The following is a 21,377-nucleotide window of genomic DNA, read 5'->3' as shown; positions in this document are numbered from 1 at the left end:
TTCTTATAAACAGATGTTTATTACCATCATTGCTAAAAGGTAAGGATTTTCATACATCTATTCATCTACCATAGGCTCCTGCAGCTTTAGGACTTTAGGAATTCAAGTTACCCTCTGTACTAAATTTCATTGTAATCGGTTCAGGAATATTTTCGACAAACATACCTACATACACATACACATAAATATTCATCCATCACAAACAATCAAATATGCCTATGATTACTTATATTATTTATCAAATCAAAAAAGTTCATAGCTCTTCAGCTTCAACATTGATTAAATGAAAAATAAATTACCACATAATAAAATCAAACAGCTCTCAGACTATAATTTCAATTGTTACAATTTTGCAATTGAGCTCTTGGACTATACGCTTGCGCAAGGCTGGCTAGTTCCGATTATGGTGTCTGTTTGTTTGACATTTGACCAATACAGATACGGATTCAAAACAATATATAACAAAATCTTAAATAGATTAATTATTTTAAGAAAAAAAAATTATTAAAGTCATCATTCGATTTTCGATTAAGTATAAGTAAACACTTTAAAACTTTTTGAAGTACCAATAACGTCACGTCATGGAGTAAGGCGATGATTTTGGTATCTTTGAATCTTGCCAAAGAAGTTACATTTCAAAGATTATTTCACTGTTAGAAAGTCCATTCATCGGGGAAGGCATTTAAATATCATCACGCTAAGAACAATAGGAGCAGAATAATGCGAGTAAAACCGCGGGGCACAGCTAGTATTGCATAAATTCATACTCGTATAAATTACACAACAACAATAAACCTGTAAATTATTGTCCTTGTTCTAGAACGAGTCCGGCCCAGTTTCTTTATACGTAACAAAATACGAAAACAAATCATTCTCATTCAGATCATCATTCATCAGATGTTTTAGTTCGAATCATAACTTCATTGTGAAAACACGTGTGTTTATATTTTAGTGAATAAACGTAAGTTTAATTGGATTATTATTAAAATGCAGTTCATTGTTAACACATACTGAGATAAAATTTTGGACGGTTTCGTTCACAAATCGTGAAATAATTTGAATTGAAAACGTGCTCCATCTTGATTTTTAAGGTTTTTGTGACTTTGCGTAAGTTTTTAGCATTTGATTCTAAATAACTACATAATTGGTTTTTATCTAGCAGTGTTCATATTGTATTTAATAATAATTTTTTAATGGGTGTTGATGCTTCGACAAAATACTAAACCTACTTATGAAACTCGTTTTTTTAATGTAAAACACTAATTTATGAGATTTTTACAAAAACCTGTAATTTCAAATTTGGGCTCGTTTAATATAAAGCTTTATTCGAAATACGTTAAAAAAAGACAAAAGGTAGGTACCTAGCTGTTGTTCTTCACCAAGTTTGCGTCTTTCTATTTATCCAAATTCATCCGAATCAATACAGCACAAACCCGGTAGTAGGTAGTTAGTTTTAAATTGTAGTATACCCGGTAGTAAGTTTGTAATATAAAATATTAAATACCTACGGTTATCTATACATATAATAAATCTGTAGAAGGGTCAATTCTGTACATTGAAAATATTGAAAAAATAAATAGCAGGGGGGTGTTACTGGATCGATACCAAACCCAAATATGTGATTAAAAAATTTTTTGTCTGTCTGTCTGTCTGTCTGTCTGTCTGTATGTGAAGACATCACGTGAAAACTACCGGTTCGATTTCGATGAAACTTGGTATAATTATACCTTATTATCCTGGGCGTAAAATAGGATACTTTTTATCCTGAAAAAATACGTAGAAAAAAAATAATCTTAATTTTTCAGTTTTATCCATAGACGTTGTTCTGTAGAACCGCGAACACACGTTGCGTATTATTATAGGCCTAGCCGTATTTGGATCCAATAAATATTTATAAGATGTAATTGTCAGAGTTACTCAAAATGGATAAATATAATATAATGTAATCCACGCGAAGACCGACATCCGCGCGGACGGAGTCGCGGGCGGAAGCTAGTATATAATAAAATAGTAAAAGCTTGAAACTCTATCATTATTTACTTAACATTGAAATTTTATCGAAATACACATTACGTTCTTGAACTTTTAGGTCAATTAAATGAGATTATTTACTTGTTTTTATTACAAACTAACTTTCTGCTCGCGGCTTCGCTCGTATAGTCAAACGTTTTTCCTATAGGAATTTTTTTCCGCGGTAATTAGTAATTTTCTATTTTAAACATTAAAATCATAGCACAAAATTGCTCCGTTGTGATATGAAAGAAAGACAAACAAACACACTTTCGTATTTTTATTTATTATAATATAATCTATTTATCTGCTTCCAATAGTACTTTCCACCCGTGGCTTCACCCGCTGTGAAGGTCTAAAACTTAATCTACACTAATATTACAAAGAAGAAAACTTTGTTTGTTTGTATGATTGTAATGAATTATGGAATAGGCTCATAAACTAGGTAGGTACCTACTGGACCGATTTTAAAAATTCTTTCACTAGTCTATTCGAAAGCTACATTATCCACGAGTAATACCTAGGCATTTTATCACGCTAAGACCATTTTTATGACATGTTGTCGTAAAATGAGCGGAAAAAATACGTGTTTATATTTTCCTTAACGTAATTTTTTAAGACGCTCATAATATTATGTACCCATGTAGCCCACTCCTTAAACTCGATTTTGACCCACTTTAAACGGACAGATTTAATTCAAACTTTGTACACTTATCAAGGATCGGTGACAATGCAATAACTTGAGTTTATCTTATGAAAGCGTGTCATATACCTATATCTATTTACGTGATGTTTCATGTTCTAACTATATCTAGATTCTAGATACCTAAAAGACGTGATATGATGTGATGTGAACGTTTTCAGATCTGAATTTATCTATCTACTAGGTTTCCGAGGCTTCGCTCACTGTGTCTAAAACCTAAAACCTAGTAAATAAAACATTTTACTATAATCTATTTATCTGCACCCGTGGCTTCACCCGCTGTGTCTAAAACCTAATAAATTATACATACAAACTTTCCCCTTCAATCACACTATCTATTAAAAAAAATGCATCAAAATCCGTTGCGTAGTTTTAAATGATTGATAGGTACATAGAGACAGAGAAAGCGACTTTATTTTATACTAGGTAATAGGTATATTATCTACGTTCTTCCTCCACAATTAACTTCACATTAAACGTAGGTATATAACATGAGCCATATAAGGTACTTATATTCATTGCTATAAGGAAATATAACAAAGAATTGATATTCTGTTCACATAGCTGTTGTAAATACTGTTTAGTCATGGCCTTAATATTATGAGTAATAGAACCATTGTTTTTGTTTGGATTCAATCTTTTGCGTGCGGTTTTATCGCTGACATAAATGCACTTTTTAGTAAATGTTTTAATTGTATTAAAAAAAAAGTAAAAGTGAAGTCCCGTGTCCCCTAGTGGGGTAAGGGGCAGATGCATTATACATCTGTTTCACTGATCGATTTTCTTTAGGGACAAGTAGGTCAGCCTTCTGCAGCCTTCTGTGTCTTTATTTTTATCTTATTTTTTTTTCTTCGTCTCCATCGGGAATCGAACACAGGACCCCTTGGTTTTACGCTCACGCGTCGACCACTGTTGACTGTACCAAGGAGGCGGTTAAAAAGGCGGACGAAGAAAAAAAAATCTCGGTCTGGCAGGACACAGAAGACTGATCACCTACTTGTCCCTAAAGAAAATCGATCAGTGAAACAGATGTATGCATAATGCATCTGCCCCTTACCCCACTAGGGGACATGGGACTTCACTCACACTTCTACTATTATTTTCCAGAATGAAGACGATATATATATGGGCGGTGCTCGCCCTGTGTGTTTGTGTGTCTGCTCGGACAACAACACGTCAGCAGTCTACGCCTATATCACCACAAATAACATCGCTAAATGATAAGGTAATATATCACTAGCGGTCCGCTCCGGCTTCGCCCGTGGTACATATTTACGTTTTCTCTACATAAGAACCATCCTCGTACTTCAAGGAATATAATAAAAAAAAATTATCGAAATCGGTTCAGCCGTTCACACGTGATGCCGTGACAACGCGAAACGGGTTTCATTTTTAAATATATAGATTTTATATATATATATAGATTATTATGTACAAAAAACTAAACAGGTCATATTTCAACCAAAAAATCGTGAGAACAAGAATTTTAATGGAAAACGGAAGGAAGGCTTTAAAATAAAAAAGAAGTCGATAGTTCTGAGGTAATAAACCACAATATAATACTAATAAACTCATAAAATAATAGATAGTTTTTATTGAGAACCTCCTTCTTTTTTGACGTCCGTGTCGATTAAAAAAACTGCTTTAAAATATGACTGTGATACAAAATTAGCCGCTCCTTCACATACACGAAAAGTTAAACCATAATATTAAAAAAAAAATGTTTTTAAAAAGTTAGAGTTTGTTTGTTTGGTTGAACGCGCAAATCTCAAGAACTACGTGTCCGATTTGAAAAATTCGTCCAGTGTTAGATAGCCCATTTATCGAGGAATGCTATAGGCTATATTATATCATCACACTAAGACCAATAGGAGCGGAGTAATGCAGATAAAACCGCGGGGCACAGCTATCTGTACGGTATACCGGTAAAACCAGTAAATAGGTACCTAATTAATGCTTGTAACGTTGAAAATTGCCTTCCAATTAAGCAATTATGTATTCCTTGAATGATGGAAGTCATCGATTAGTTTATAGCGTGGCCTTTTATATATATGTTTTTTAATATGTATATGAATGGATCCTACTAATATAATAAATGCGAAGGTTTGTATGTTTGTTTGTTTTTTATTCCTTTACGCAGAAACTGTTGAACCGAACACATAGGATTTTTATATTATTAAGGACTAGCTTACCGCCCGCGGCTTCGCCCGCTTTGTAATACCGCTAAAACCTAATCCATACTAATATTATAAATGCGAAAGTAACTCTGTCTGTCTGTCTGTTACTCAATCACGCCTAAACTACTGAACCAATTTTCATGAAATTTGGTATGGAAATATTTTGATACCCGAGAAAGGACATAGGCTACTTTTTATCCCGGGAAAATGACGCAATCCCGGAAATCCCGGGAACTATGCGGGTTTTTCTTTGACTGCGCGGGCGAAGCCGCGGCCGGAAACCTAGTAAATTATATACTAAAACCTTCTTCTTGAATCACTGTATCTAACAAAAAAACCGCATCAAAATCGGTTGCGTAGTTTTAAAGACTTAAGCATACAAAGGCACATAGGGACTGAGTAAGCGACTTTGTTTTATACTATGTAGTGATTTGTAATTTGTAATTTTCAGGATGCAAGGATAAAGGCCAAAACACACCCTGCCTTCGCCAATGCGGGAAAACGGGCTGGTATAGAAATGTGGAGAATTAATGTAAGTAATTGTTGAATTTTACGTATAGTCACAGATGGGTAATATAATCTTTACTAATATTATAAAGCTGAAGATTTTGTTTGTTTGTTTGAACACGCTAATCTCAGGAACTACTGGTCCGATTTGAAAAATTCTTTCGGTGTTAGATAGCCCATTTATCGAGGAAGGCTATAGGCTATATATATCATCACGCTAGGACATCAGAGAGACAGATAGCAGAGGAGCAATGCAAAGCTTTATTTATAAAACTAAAAATAATGCGTTAAATTGCATGCAAATTTTTCGGATCACTTTTCGACAGTTTGCAGTCTCGCAATTTAGATTTTAGTCTAAGTTTTTACAATCTTACGGCTACATATCTACTTGTGTGAGTGAAGTCCCATGTCCCCGGAGTGGGGTAATGGGCAGATGCATTATGCATACATCTGTTTCACTGATCGATTTTTCTTTAGGGACAAGTAGGTGATCAGCCTTCTGTGTCCTACCAGACCGAGACATTTTTTTTCTTCGTCTCCACCGGGAATCGAACCCAGGACCCCTCGGTTCTACGCTCACGCGTCAACCACTGTGTAAATGGAACATTTTATGTGCAAAATTGTATCATTAAGGGCCGATTTTTCAATCCTTGGTTAAAATTTATCCGTCCATTAAAGTATTACACGAACATTTTAAAATGTCACCTGTAAACTGTCAAATACGGACAATTAGAATACATTTTTGAAATGGTAGTTTAATACGTTATTCGATGAATAAGTTGAAAAATAAAATAAATATAACACCTATTTATTATTGTTTTATCGTAAAGATTACGCTTATACATATAAGCATGTTTTATAGGAACAACTTTTCTCTAAAATCAAAAATAGCCGAGATATTCGCCCTCAAAGTTAGGTTAGGTTTAGGTTAGGTTAGCCGTTAGGTTAGGTTAGGTTAGGTTTGTTAAAAAAAAAACTACACAGAAATAGGAGCCCCGCTTCGCGGGGCTCCGTCGAAGATCGAACGATCGAAGATAATAATATGAACATAATATTATTACAATTTTACGGTATGACTGTTACCCGATTGTATCAATAAGAGCTATAATAAAAAAAAATAACAACGTGTTTTATTACAGAAAGCATTTACTTTACACATTTCCTAATACGATATAGGAATTGTATACAATTCCTAGGAAGATTATACATTTCCTAGGATATGCATGCATTAAATAGTTTTTTAAACAATATTTTATACATTTCCTAAATGGTATCGGAATTGTACACATTTCCTAGGAATTGTATACAATTCCTTGATTTCATACATTTCCGGTAAAATATCCAAAAGATTCAAGTGATAATGTTTGTTTTTTCACAGAATTTCGAACCAGTAATTGTGCCACAGAATGACTTTGGTAAATTCTACAAGGGTGATTCTTACATCATTTTAAAGGTGAGTAGCACATATAAAGAAAAAAATAAAATAAAATAATCTCCAAAGTATATTAGTTAAATAAAAAATACAATATTAAAAAGAATATAATAAAAATAATGTAGAGTAGACAAAAAGATGATGTTGTTTATGTATATGGAAATAACTTTTATAAATCCGTGAAGGACTTTTTCAGTTTAGTCCCGACATATATACAGACAAATAAACAAACAAAAATTCTATAACTTAGATTTTCGAATTCAATTGAAATTCAAGTGTGCGAAACATTTTAATATATTTTTAACCGACTTCAAAAAAAGGAGGAAGTTATCAATTCGGCCGGTATGTTTTTTTTTATGTATGTACACCGATTTCTCCGAGGTTTCTGATCCGATTTACGTGATTCTTTTTTTGTTCTATGCGGGATGGTGTCGAATTGGTCCCATAAAAATTTTATTCGTATAGGCCCAGTAGTTTTTGTTTTATGAGCATTTTTGTCTGTATTTGTAAATGTTGCAAGTGCAAGTTTGAAGTCGGTTGTTACACGCTTTATTACACGCTTTATATTAGCTTCACCTGTATGTTTGTATGTTTGTAACCGACTTCTTTGGGCGCGATTTTGAACCACTTTAAACGGCCAGATTTCGTTCAAACTTTGTAGATTTATTGAGGACCGATGACAATACACTAATTTGATAAAATTTTCTATTTTTTAGTTCGGTTTTCTATAAAAAGCGTGTTTTTTAGTTTTTATAAACTATTATTATTTTTAACGCAGTTATCACTTATTGTTTATTTACTGTCAAAATCATTTATTTATTTAGACGACAGCAGATAAACGCAACAACCTATCCTGGGACATTCACTATTGGCTTGGCAGTGAAACGTCACAGGACGAAGCCGGGGCGGCGGCCATTTTGACGGTCGGCCTTGACGATAAGTTTGACGGTAAAGCAATACAACACAGAGAAACTATGGGCCATGAGAGTCAGCAGTTTTTGGGGTATTTCACGTCTGGTGAGTTTTTTATTTCACTACATAGTATAAAACAAAGTCGCTTTCTCTGTCCCTATGTCCCTTTGTATGCTTAAATCTTTAAAACTACGCAACAGATTTTGATGCGGTATTTTTTAATAAATAGAGTGGTTGAAGAGGAAGGTTTTAGTATATAATTTACTAGCTGTGCTCCGCGGTTTTACCCGCGTGGCTCCGCTTCTGTTGGTATTATCGTGATGATATATAGCCTACTAGCTTTCCGCCCGCGGCTTCGCCCGCGCAGTCAAAGAAAAACCTGCATAGTTCCCGTTTCCGGTATAAAACCTATCCTATGTTCCGGGGAAAAAAAAGTAGCCTATGTCCTTTCTCGGGTATCAAAATATCTCTATACCAAATTTCATGCAAATTGGTTCAGTAGTTAAGGCGTGATTGAGTAACAGACAGACAGACATAGTTACTTTCGCATTTATAATATTAGTATGGATAATAGCCTTCCTTGATAAACGGGCTATCCAACACCGAAAGAATTTTTCAAATCGGACCAGTTCCTGAGATTAGCGCGTTCAAACAAACAAACAAGCAATCAAACAAACAAACTCTTCAGCTTTATAATATTGGTACCTATAGATTTAAACTGTATGAAAATATGAAACTGTTATAAACAAATGAATAATATTCTAGCTCTTCGGTACTTGGATGGCGGCAACCCTTCTGGTTTTAACCACGTCACAACAAACCCGGGTGCTGAAAAACGGATGTTCCAAGTTAAAGGAAAGAAAAATATTAGGGTTAGACAGGTTAGTAAACAACTGTGAAAAAGGTTATTAATAAAAAAAAGAGCCTAAGTGCCGAGCACACGTGTCAGAAGTGAAAGTTCTTTGGCAAGATTCATAGATACCAAAACCGCCGCCTTACTCCAACTTCTTTAGGCGCGTTGAGAGTAAAATATCAAAGTCGCGTCACGGCAATACTGTCACGTCATGGAGTAAGACGATTTTGGTATGTTTGAATCTTGTCAAAGAAGTTTCACTTCTGACACATGTGCTCGGCATACGCGAATTTTATTTGTTTGTCACTGATTTATGTGTTAGTTATGTGACAACCCTACGCTATATGTAATGTGAAGCGCTGACGGTGTGCTTTCGTTCGTGAGAACGTTTTATTCCTTTAAATTATAATATTAGAATAAAAACATATTGTGAAGCATCGAGCTCATAATAACACGTATATTGTAATTTTACTTTTTAATTAAAATAATTTAAGATATATAATTCTTTTTATTAATTCACTGGAAAGTGAATTTAACTGGCGCAGTCGGTAGGATACTCGGGTCGCCCGCGGGAAGATATCCGAAATGAATATCGGTTCCGAGGCCCCGCGCGGCCGACCGGTTTTTTTAAAAACCCAAGCGAGTATCCAGAACATCAGCAGTATCCAGCCATCGATACAGAAACCATGTCAATGTGAGTTGCACAGAATTATTTTATTGTGTTGCTTTCCTATATTATATTCCTATATTAATTTTAGAATAAACCTTCACGATTTTCCATCCTAGGAAATCCCGGGGTACCGAGGCTGTTAATACCCAACAGTCCTCGAGAAATAGTTTAGTTGATAGTATTAGAAGTATTGATAGTTTTAATATGTCGTTTGACACGGAAGAAATTTTTAAATGCGTAAGGGTGGTCCCAGATTTTGATGGTAACCCCCATGTATTAACAAAATTCATTAAAATATGCGACCAATTAGTTATTATAACCGTACATTATTACTATATAAAATTAGGGTTCAACATTTAAACGAAAAATTGGATAAGGCATCGTCCTTGTTAGAAGCTTTAAAACCAGTGTAAAACGTAGATTGATAAATGGTTTAGATTCTATACAGAATTAGCGCAATTCCTAGACTCCTTAGACGATAATATTAATGATTTACTTTTAGTAATAAGAAATATAGAGGATAGTTTAGCTTTTATGCGTACATCGCGAGCGCACCATGTTATGTTAGGGATAGATATATTAAGTATTATATTAGTTACTTTACGTTTCTTTTACGATTCAGAAGAAATTATTAATGTAGATCTCCGCGAATAATTCGCACTGGATCATACTTTAGTAAAAATAGGATAGTAATTATATTAAGATTCCCCATTATAACTCCTCACACTTTAATCGTACAAATCATAATATCATCATACCTCCCTATCCCTATATAGCAACCAATAAAGATATTTATGTGCACATAGAGGCTGAATGCCCGAAGTTCAATCGAAGAGCAATCGGTTTCTATGTGAAGTCGACCCTAAATCATCATACAAGAAGTTCACCCGACTGTATTGCAAAACTCATCACCACGCAAGAGATATCCAGCGACTGTGAATCCACCTGCCTAACATTAACTAAGCCAGCAATGGAGAAATTGGACGACAGTCACTACATCATTATTTTTCCTCATCTCACAAAGGTTAAATTATCCTGCAAGCGTAAGGAATAGCTTCATCTCCAAGGCAGTTTCATAGCAACGTTACCTACAAACTGCTCTCTACGTACTGACGACCTCACTATTACAAATATTAATAATGAAATTAAAGATACACCTACAAAAATTTTAATTGCACCAATCAGTAATATTCCGACGAGAACGCTAAAAAACCTTGGGACTGCACTCCATCTACCATACGACAATACCACTTTACATCTTTAGCTACTGAGCGCAGCGGCCACTTCAATGTTCCTGTGCTATCGTCGCTACAAATCAAAGAAAATGAATATTCAGAAAACACAGAAAACATCAGCCCCAGAAGTTGATCCTGCCGCAACATTTTCACTCAATGTCCTAAAATAGTTGCGGATCTGCGGGGGGAGGAGTTATGTGACAACCCTACGCTATATGTAATGTGAAGCGCTGACGGTGTGCTTTCGTTCGTGAGAACGTTTTATTCCTTTAAATTATAATATTAGAATAAAAACATATTGTGAAGCATCGTGCTCATAATAACACGTATATTGTAATTTTACTTTTTAATTAAAATAATTTAAGATATATAATTCTTTTTATTAATTCACTGGAAAGTGAATTTAACTTGTTTTTGTGTTGTTGTTATTTGTGTGTGTGTTTTTTTGTGTTGATGACAATACATTTTTCTTTCCTTTTTCTAATTGAAGTGAAACTTCTTTATCGGTGTTGGAAAAAAATTTAGTGTAACATTTTTTCGTTACGCGTGACATTATTCCGTTACGCGCCATCTTTTTCTTATCCCTACCACGCGTGATTCGACGTATTTCTGTAAACTTGCAATAATAGTAAATTATTATTTTTTGAAAAATAAGGTCATAAAGAAGTTTCACTAGTACACGAACACATTTTTTTTTTACTTTTTCAGGTGGACCCATTATTCTCTTCAATGAACAAAGGCGATGTGTTCATTCTAGATGTAGGCAATGATGTTCTAATATTCGTTGGAGATAACGCTAGGAACGTGGAAAAAATCAAGGCTAATTCCGTGGCCAACCAGATTAGAGACCAGGATCATAATGGCAGAGCGAAGGTTGAGATTATTGGTGAGTTTATTATTTATTGATATTTTGTTTAATGCTAAATCCTTCTCTATAGATAGAGAAGAGATAGAGATAGATCTCTATCTCTTTTCCTCACTATATCTCTATAGTAGCTTCGACCTGCGGTTTCACCCGCATTGCTCCAATTCTGTTGGTCTTAGCGTGATGATAGCTTATAGCCTTCCTTGATAAATGGGCTATCTAACACCGAAAGAATTTTTCAAATCGGACCAGTAGTTTCTGAGATTAGCGCGTGCAAACAAACAAACAAACTCTTCAGCTTTATAACATTATTATAGATATAGATTACACCCGCGTCAAATCTAACACAAGAAAAAACTATTTATAAGATATTTCTTATAGATAAATTCTCCAGCGACGTGGACGTACAGAAATTCTTCACAGCCCTCGGTTCAGGCAGTAAGGACGTTTTGCCCGAAGAAAGTGCGGGTGGCGATGATCAGGTAATGTTTAAAAGAAATAATAATAATATTTAATAATAAAAAATGTGTGCGTGTACTAGTGTACACACGTAAGAAGTGAAACTTCTTTGTGACCTTATATTTTAACCGACTTCAAAAAAAGGAGGAGGTTATCAATTCGGCCGGTATGTTTTTTTTATGTATGTACACCGATTACTCCGAGGTTTCTGAACCGATTTACGTGATTCTTTTTTTGTTCAATGCGGGATTGTGTCGAATTGGTCCCATAAAAATTTTATTCGGATAGGCCCAGTAGTTTTTATTTTATGAGCATTTTTGTCTATATTTGTAAATGTTGCAAGTGCAAGTTTGAAGTCGGTTATTTTTAACGCAGTTATCACTTGTCAAAAAATAATTTACTATATGCAACTTTACAGAAATACGTCGAATCACGCGTGGTAGGGATACGAAAAAGATGGCGCGTAAAGAAAAAATGTCACGCGTAACGAAAAAATGTTACACAAAATTTTTTTCCAACCCCGATAAAGAAGTTTCACTTCAAAAATATATAATTAAATCTTTATTAGCAAGTAGGCTTACATTACAAATTAATAATTTATGTACTTATAACTACTTAATTATTAAAACTTGCAAGCTAAAAGGAATGCTGCTCAGCATTTCACAGTGAAAGCATTGACTTTCACTGCAGAGCTGATTTTCAGCGACACCGAAAGAATTTTTCAAATCGGACCAGTATTTCCCGCGTTTCGCGCGTTCAAACAAACAAACTCTTCAGCTGTATAATATTAATATAGATTATTTGTATATATTTTCCAACTTTCAGGCATTTGAACGCAATGAAGAGGACACAGTTACTCTATCAGAAGTTTCCGACGCGTCTGGTTCAATAAAAGTGACGCCATTGAGAAAACCATACACACAGGATCAGTTGAAACCTCAGGTAAATATTGTCTTTAGGAATTAAATACTTATATTTTTTTATTTTTCATGTATATAAGAATAATATAAAAATTAAAACAAATGCAATTGATAAAAGTCTTATAAAAGTACCTTGTTATCATAATATGACATATAAACTTAAACCTTATTCATTAACTGCAAACTGTAAAGCAAAAAACCGGCCAAGTGCGAGTCGGACTCGCGCTCCGAGGGCTCCGAACAAACCTATTTTTTATAATGTTGTAAGTTGTAACTTTAAAATTTATGTTTCTAGCAATTTTTCCTTTATCTGTGTTATAAGCAATGACCTATTTATTATACTAGTAGACGCGGCATACGCCAACATCATTGCACTAAAAAACAGCGTAATTATTACATACCTACTTACTAACGCATTATCACCAATACAGTTGTTCTCTCTTTCACTCTCACGCACGAGACATAATACATGTCTCACTCGTGTACTTCGTAATAACAACTGCCGATTAAAATACAAAAAGAACGTCCAGCCACGACGCTGAATGGTGCGTGACTAAGTGAAACTCGGGCACTTAGCTGAGTTTTTTCTTGCCAAAATAGAGAGCGGGTAACGTATCTAGCTCTTTTATATATCATAGGTTATAAGACGTTACTTTTACCAAATTTAAAGGCTCTGTGTTCATGAGAAGTACCCTATAGGTTTTAAGTCCCATGCGAATGTCGAAATTTGCGAAAATTTTCAGCATTTACGGCTTAAATAAATTATTAATTTAATTTGATAGTTGATACTTATCAATGACATTCCCTGATAGGTAATTCGACACGTTTTGGCGTTATGTTTTATGTACTTACATTAATTTTCATTTTAATCGATAGCTATTATAAGCTACAGTACAGCTGGAAGCTGTGAATTCAGCTACTATTATATATTATAACTCACTAGCTGAGCTCCCCGGTTTCACCCGCGTGGCTCCGCTCCTGTAGGTCGTAGCGTGATGATATATAGCCTATAACCTTCCTCGATAAATGGGCTATCTAAAACCGATAGAATTTTTCAAATCGGAGCAGCAATTCCTGAGATTAGCGCGTTCAAACAAACAAACGAACTCTTCAGCTTTATAATATTAGTATAGATTTAATATATTGGTAAAAATTGGTTAGAATTTAGTTTTTTATTATTATTTTCTATTTTCAGGAAACCTACATCTTGGATACAGTCAGCGGTAGCATATATGTTTGGGTTGGAAAGCAGGCATCACCAAAAGTAAGTATTGTCAATATATTTTGTATGTACATATGTCCGTCTGGACATCAAAACTGCTGAACCTTCAAAACTGCATAATTTATTTTAACAAAAGATAATGCTTTTTTTAAATCTTCCAAATAGTCAGAACTGGACAAAATGTAAAACTTTCACAGCACTTATTTGGCAAGAAACCATATTTAACTCAGTTCAAACTCAAACTCAAACATTTATTTATTCAATTAGACTTCTTCGAGAAGCACTTTTGATACGTCAATACATATTTTTAACATTTACCACCGATTCGGAAAGCAGTATCTATGGAGAAGAACCGGCAAGAAACTCCATAGTTGCTTTTTCCAAAAAATTTTAATAAAATTCACAAATTTCCACTCTATAGAGTATAATTATAGTTAAAAATTGTGTGCTTGTTTGTGTGTCTGATATATTTGTAAAGTCATATAAAAGTTAATTTAATAAAATACCCACATAATATTTATTATTTTCTTTTTCAGGAAAAGTCCGAAGCGATGGCAAAGGCGCAGCAGTATTTGACGTCCAAAAACTATCCTTCTTGGGTAATAGTTCTTTAATTATATATAATACTAGCTTTCCGCCCGCGGCTTCGCCCGCGTTTTCAAAGAAAAACCCGCATAGTTCCCGTTCCCGTGGAATTTCCGGGATAAAACCTATCCTATATTACTCGCGGATAATGTAGCTTTCCAATGGTGAAAGAATTTTTTAAATCGGTCCAGTAGTTTATGAGCCTATTCATTACAATCAAACAAACAAACAAAGTTTTCCTCTTTATAATATTAGTGTAGATTAGTGTAGACTAGCTGTGCTCCGCGGTTTCACCCGCAGTGCTCCGCTCCTGTTGGTCGTAGCGTGATGATATATAGCCTTCCTCGATAAATGATACCGAAATAATTTTTCAAATCGGACCAGTAGTTCTCGAGATTAGCGCGTTCAAACAAACAAACTCTTCAGCTTTATAATATTAGCATAGACTAGCTGCCGCCCGCGACTCCGTCAGCGCAGATGTCCGTTTCGCGTGGATGGTTTATTTCTCCATTTTGAGTAACTCCGACAATGACATCTTATAAAAAAAAATAATCCACTGCGGGTAACGCAACGTGTGTTCGCGGTTCTACAGAACAACGTCTATGGATAAAACTGAAAAATTATGATTTATTTTTTTTCCACGTATTTTTCCAGGACAAAAAGTATCCTATTTTACGCCCAGGCTAATAATGTATAATAATTATACCAAGTTTCATCGAAATCGAACCGTTAGTTTTCACGTGATGTCTTCACATACAAACAGACAGACAAAAATTTTTTTAATCACATATTTAGGCTTGGTATCGATCCAGTAACTCCCTCTATTTATCCCATCCCATCCCCTGCTATTTATTTTTTCAATATTTTCAATGTACAGAATTGACCCTTCTACAGATTTATTATATGTATAGATATAGATATTGTATTGAATCTTTTTTTATTGTTTATTTTATTATTTTCAGGTGCACGTCGCTAGGATACCTCAAGGAACTGAGCCGGCGGTTTTCAAACAATATTTCACAACATGGCGCGATGTTGGCATGTCACATAGCCGTCTTGTTCGCTCCATCGGTGCGTAAACGGGCGGTTCAAACGCGGCGTTTTTTATAAACTTTTTCAACTACTTGTAGAAGTTTTCTTTCAATAAACAATTTGTTACGACTATAATAATGACAGAATAATAACATATTATGTATTTAGTATAACTATCTCAATATAGGTATATGTTAGGATTTTTTCAATTGTGTTTTAAATTTGTAAATACTCCCTTCTGGAAACACAATATAAAGTATAAAGAAATAAAATTATGAAACATATAATGTCTCTTGATATTATGGTCGTCAGTTAAACGGGCGAGTGAAACGCGGCGTTTTTTTATTACGTTGCATTTACATCAATCGAGCGAATGCTCCTTCTAACTCCACTGTGTGAAATTATTTTAGTGTATCTCATACGTTGTTCTTAGTGCGTTCGAAAAGATTATTTATGATGTTCTAATACTGAACAATGCTGAATAAGAGTTGTCGTTTACACTAAAAGATAACTAATCTTAGCTCTATGTTCGTTTGATGTAAATACACCGCTATACATAAATAAAACGAGATAGATAGAAAAATACTTACGTTAAAAATACATTGGAAAAAACTTATACTCTATTAAATTTAAAATATATACTCTGTATTTGTTTCGAACCAGGGGCCTTAGACAAAGTAACAATTACAAAACGATAACGAAGTTAGAAAAGGCAAAAATGTATGGGATTGACATTAGATAGACCACGTGATCTAACGCGGCGTATGTCAATCCCATACATTTTTGCCTTTTCTAACTTCGTTATCGTTTTTTAATTGTTACTTTGTCTACGGCCCCAGATTATTATAATATGTATTTAAATAATGCAACGATTCATTTATAGTTTAATAATTTTTTCAATTAAAATACCTATGTATTATTATTTCATGAATGGTATGACATAAAAATTGTAATGTATAATGCTATTTCGCTTGCACTGTGTTAAATTCATCGCATGCTATCTCGCTCGCACCTTAATAATGTGGGTAATTTTTTGAAATATATTTAAAATAAAACACAAAAAATATTATTAATATGTTAATTTATTTCTCACAACAAAAAATAAAGTGAAAACGTTTTATATTAAGTATGCATTCAGCATTACCATATATTTAAAAAAATATATAAATTCGTAAAGATTAAAAAAGTGAAGTGTCAAATAAATTAAAAAAAAAAATAAGTGCCCAGTAATTTTCATAGACAAGCAAAGGACAAGCATGATTCATTATGACTTCATTATTAAATATCAAATTTTTAACGGCCAGTTTTTGAAGTGAAACTTCTTTATCGGGGTAGGAAAAAAATTTAGTGTAACATTTTTTATTTTTTTTTTGTTACGCGTGACATTTTTCCGCTACGCGTTATCTTTTTCTTATCCCTACCACGCGTGATTCGACGTATTTCTGTAAAGTTGCATAGAGTTAGTAATTTTTTTTTGAAAAATAAGGTCATAAAGAAGTTTTACTTTTTACGTGTGTACACTAGTACACGCACGCATTTTTTTTTATCAAATTGTATTGTTTGTTTGTATGATCTTTAAATATATGAATGAAAATGGAATGACAATACTCATCGGGTTAAATATTATTTTTATTTTTTGCTACTATAATACTCAGTTTTGTAATTTAACAATAAACAACATCAAACCATGCATGCGTTTTATTTTAACAAAATGGTATTCAATCTCAGGGTATTCATATGCAATATGAGGTATAAATTCTCTTCTTTGTTAAAGAGTTATTGCGAAAAAAGTATTTATAATATGAACAAAAGAAGAGAAGCACAAGTTAAAGCAAATCCATACTAATATTATAAATACGAAAGTATGTCTGTCTGTTACTCAATCACGCCTTAACTACTGAACCAATTTGCATGAAATTTGGTATAGAGATATTTTGATACCCGAGAAAGGACATAGGCTACTTTTTACCCCGGGAATAGGTTTTATCCCGGATATCCTACGGGAACGGGAACAATGCGGGTGAAAAGCTAGTTATATACCTACATATTATAAAAAAAAGCTAGTTATGTACATATTAAAAATACGAAAGTATTTTTTGTCTATCTATCGCGTAGCAATGGTACTTTTATATTATGACTAGCTGTGCCCCGCAGTTTTACCCGGAGTCCTCCGCTCCTGTTTGTCTAAGCGTGAATAGCCTTCCTCGATATCTAACACCGAAGGAATTTTTCAAATCGGACCAGTACTTCCTGAGATTATCGCGTTCAAACAAACAAACTCTTCAGCTTTATAATATTAGTATGTATATATCTATTATTTATAGAACGTTTGACTAGCTGTGCTCCGAGGTTTTATAATACCTACTGTATAAAATAGCTTTATCCGTTAAATGGACTATCTAACACTGAATGAATTGTTCAAATCGAACCCGTAGTTCCTGATATTGGCGGGTTCAATCAAACAATATAGTGCTCAATAGTCAATTCATTTAATAATAATAATTGTTACGTGTTCATTTTGTTAAAAATTGAGTAAAACCATAGTCAAATTTTACTAAAACGCCATTTGAATGTATCATAGTTATCGCCCCGGCTTCGTCCAGGTTGATGAAAAAATAGTACATGTTTTACACAATATAAAAAAATTGTTTATCAATTATTAAATTATTTATTTCTGTAAAATCATAACAATTAAATAACACAGTTTTCTTATTCATTCCATTGATAATAATACCTATATATTTTTTCAAACCTAAAATTTAAACAGCAGTGTATATTAATTACTGTAAATACAAAAGCACAACAAACGATTTATAATAAATGAGAGGTGAATTTTTAAAAGAATAGGTACATAATATGTATTGATCCTGTGTCTTCAACTATTGTTATTCCAAAATTAATCCAAAGCAGATAGTACTTTAAACGATTTAAAATAAGTATAATAGATTTTAGCATTAAAAAATTGTTCATACAACTATCATTTCCACGTTTCGACATATAATTTAACAAAAATATCTTTCCAGATTCCTCATATTATCAAAATTTAGACTCTGACACCAAGAATCACTTATATGAGGTCGATATAGATAGACAGAATTACATCACATTCAACGAAGTTCCCGATTTCAACCAAGCCGTGAGTTCATCCATACTACTATTTGAAACTTAGAGCATCTAAGATTTGAAAAGAAAGAAAAATAATGAATTCCACCATAAGGGTGCTTTTCCACCTTAGAGTGTTTATCTGTAATATATACTCTAAGTTTTCCACCAATAATATGTGAATATGGTAAAGAACCAATCATATCGCGTCATATAGTTTGAAGTTTGAAGCGATGCTATTGGTTATTAACAAGAAGCTTATATCTAATACACTGGAGATTGCGCTATGAACGTTGACTTGTCACGGGAAGGTATGACCTTGAATGACGCCTGGTTGTTTTTTTGTCCCTTTCACACCGAATGGTGCAATCTCCAGTGTGATATAAGCTTCTTGGTTATTAACAAACACATTCCTCACTACATAATATCTTGATCTACATATCCTCACACATTATTGTTAGAAAATCTCCCGTGAGGTGGAATAAATTATTTTTACATTATTAAAATGCAAAATATATTTCTAAGTAAATCGTATTTTGCACATTAGTGTAAAATCAATGCATTTGAAATTGAATTTTGACCAAGCGAGCGGGAACTTGGAAAGTTCGATGATTTAAATATAGCACATTAGCACGATAGATGGCGCTTTGTTAAAATTGTCTATTGTTTTTGGTATTTACTGCAAAAGTTTGAATTTATATCAGGCTACTGTATTAAAATATACTATAAGATATCAGGGTTTAATGTAGTTAAGAAATTATTTTTAAGCAAAAACTCATTTTTGGCCAAATTTTTGCATGTCCTGAATTTATAATTTAATATTAGTATGAGACTATATTCAATATTTTGCCTTCTGTTCTGTTTCTTGTTGTACAAAAAAAAAATTCTAGTTGTAAGTACATTTTTACTTAGAGCATCATTTTTAGGACTTATCTGTTTTCTTTTATTTTAGGATTTATTAAGCACAGAAGTATATCTTTTACAAACTCCTCAAACCGTATACATTTGGTTTGGGAGAGAAGCAGAACTGTCTAAACGAAAATCACTTGCTAATATTATAAGAGTAAGTATTTTTTGATTACGATAGACTGAATTAAGAACAACGATGTTGTGGCAAGTGGAGAAATTCGGAACTATGGCTATCATATTTTATAACTTCATAATATCAAGCTTCATATTTTTACTTGCTCTGTGTAATTGTGTTCATTAATTATTGATGACAGATTATGTTTCCCTATCGCCAGTATCTCTGTCTGTCTATCCGTCTCTTTTTCACGCATCAACCACTGAACCGATTTTGATGAAATTGGTATAGAACTATTTTGAGAGCCTAGAAAGAATATAAGATGTTTTTAACCCGGAAATCCCACAGGAACGGGAACAATATGGGTTTTCCTACGTGGTTTACTACCCAGGCGAAGCGGCGAGCGGAAAGCCAGTTTACATAGCTTAAATAATTTTAAATGAAATATTGGAATTCTAAATAGAAACATGCAGGACTTTTAGAAATCACTCATAAAACTTAAACTTATTTTATTCCAAACATTGTAAACCTTTATAACCTAAAAAAATATTAAATTAAGAACTTATAATTTATTTATGTATTTCCAGGCATTTTTAAGAGTTCGCCATAACTACGGAATGGAAGACATGTTGGCTGTTAAACAGGGTTTGGAACCATCAGCGTTTGTTCAAATGTTTGCCGATTGGGATTCTGACATGTGGATGGTAAATTAATTTATTTAACTAAAAAATAATAAATTGATAAATATTATACATTAAATACAACACAAACACGCAAAATAATCAAGTTAAAGTCTATTTCTATTATTATAATATGCAGACGTAACCTAAAGTTAAAATGGCAACACCTCAGAGGGCAACACACTGGCTATAATAGAATACAATATTAATTAACAATAATATCAACTACAATAGAAAGAAAAAGGACTATTATTATAGATCTTTTGATTAAGTTCAATACACGGTTAAAAAAGTTATATTACAATAAGTATTACAATAACATATTGATAATATGCGTGAATGGTAAAATTCAGACAGTCCACACAAAGTCGTGGCGTGAATGGTAAATTTATCACATTTTATTTTATTTTACAGAAAATCCAACAATATGAAGAGGCACGCGAAGCTGTTCTGCGTAATAATGAAATGGAAAATGACATAATATAGTTGAAGATTTAGATCCTTTTAGAGATGTATATTTTTTGTTAACAATATTACAATACCAAAGATAACTTATATTTTTTTTGTTTCAATAAAGAAATAATTAGTAATGTTGGCGTTTTATTCTTTGTAGAAATCCATTAAATTATTATAAACATAATTTTACAGTACATAATAACTACTACTACATGCGCAAGTTCGTGAGATTGGATGGATGGATGAAGGATGGATGTATGTTTGTTTCTCTTTCACGCAAATGCTACTGAACCGATTACAATGAAATTTGGTATGTAGAAGAGGTAGCTGAAGACCCAGAATAAGACATAGGCTACTTTTATTCTGGATGTCCCACAGGAACGGGAACGATGCGGGTTTTTCTGTGAAGAGGAAAACGCGGCCGGAAATTTAGAACTGTTATAGTAATACTAATACCTATATCTATACTCATACTAATATTAATATACAAATGATATTATAAAGCTGATTGTTTGTTTGTATATTTGAACGCT

General features: G+C 33.3%; 1 protein-coding gene across 1 annotated transcript; it reads left to right on the top strand.

Annotated features, from left to right (window-relative positions):
- The first annotated feature begins 861 nt into the window (after window positions 1-861).
- Window positions 862-20,978, top strand: LOC123704815 (gelsolin-like). The gene is made up of 16 exons (XM_045653308.1): window positions 862-961; window positions 3,821-3,938; window positions 5,342-5,422; window positions 6,776-6,850; window positions 7,654-7,846; window positions 8,507-8,622; window positions 11,208-11,385; window positions 11,746-11,846; window positions 12,649-12,765; window positions 13,939-14,007; window positions 14,502-14,564; window positions 15,513-15,621; window positions 18,606-18,718; window positions 19,637-19,747; window positions 20,296-20,412; window positions 20,803-20,978. Exons 2-16 carry the CDS (start codon window positions 3,822-3,824, stop codon window positions 20,872-20,874), a joined length of 1,632 nt encoding a protein of 543 aa, XP_045509264.1. The 5' UTR covers window positions 862-961; window position 3,821; the 3' UTR covers window positions 20,875-20,978.
- Window positions 20,979-21,377: the final 399 nt, after the last annotated feature.

The sequence above is a fragment of the Colias croceus genome, chromosome 30 (assembly GCF_905220415.1).
Source record: "Colias croceus chromosome 30, ilColCroc2.1".
Classification (NCBI taxonomy): Eukaryota; Metazoa; Arthropoda; class Insecta; order Lepidoptera; family Pieridae; genus Colias; species Colias croceus.
The sequence above is the reverse complement of the archived record's forward strand: the minus strand, read 5'-3'. Positions and strand labels throughout refer to the sequence as shown.

Coding starts and splice junctions, on each gene's coding strand:
- LOC123704815 (XM_045653308.1), top strand. CDS start 3,822: ATGAAGACGATATATATATGGGCGGTGCTCGCCCTGTGTGTTTGTGTG. Junction 11,386..11,745: donor AGCGAAGGTTGAGATTATTG/GTGAGTTTATTA, acceptor TATTTCTTATAG/ATAAATTCTCCAGCGACGTG. Junction 12,766..13,938: donor AGGATCAGTTGAAACCTCAG/GTAAATATTGTC, acceptor TTCTATTTTCAG/GAAACCTACATCTTGGATAC.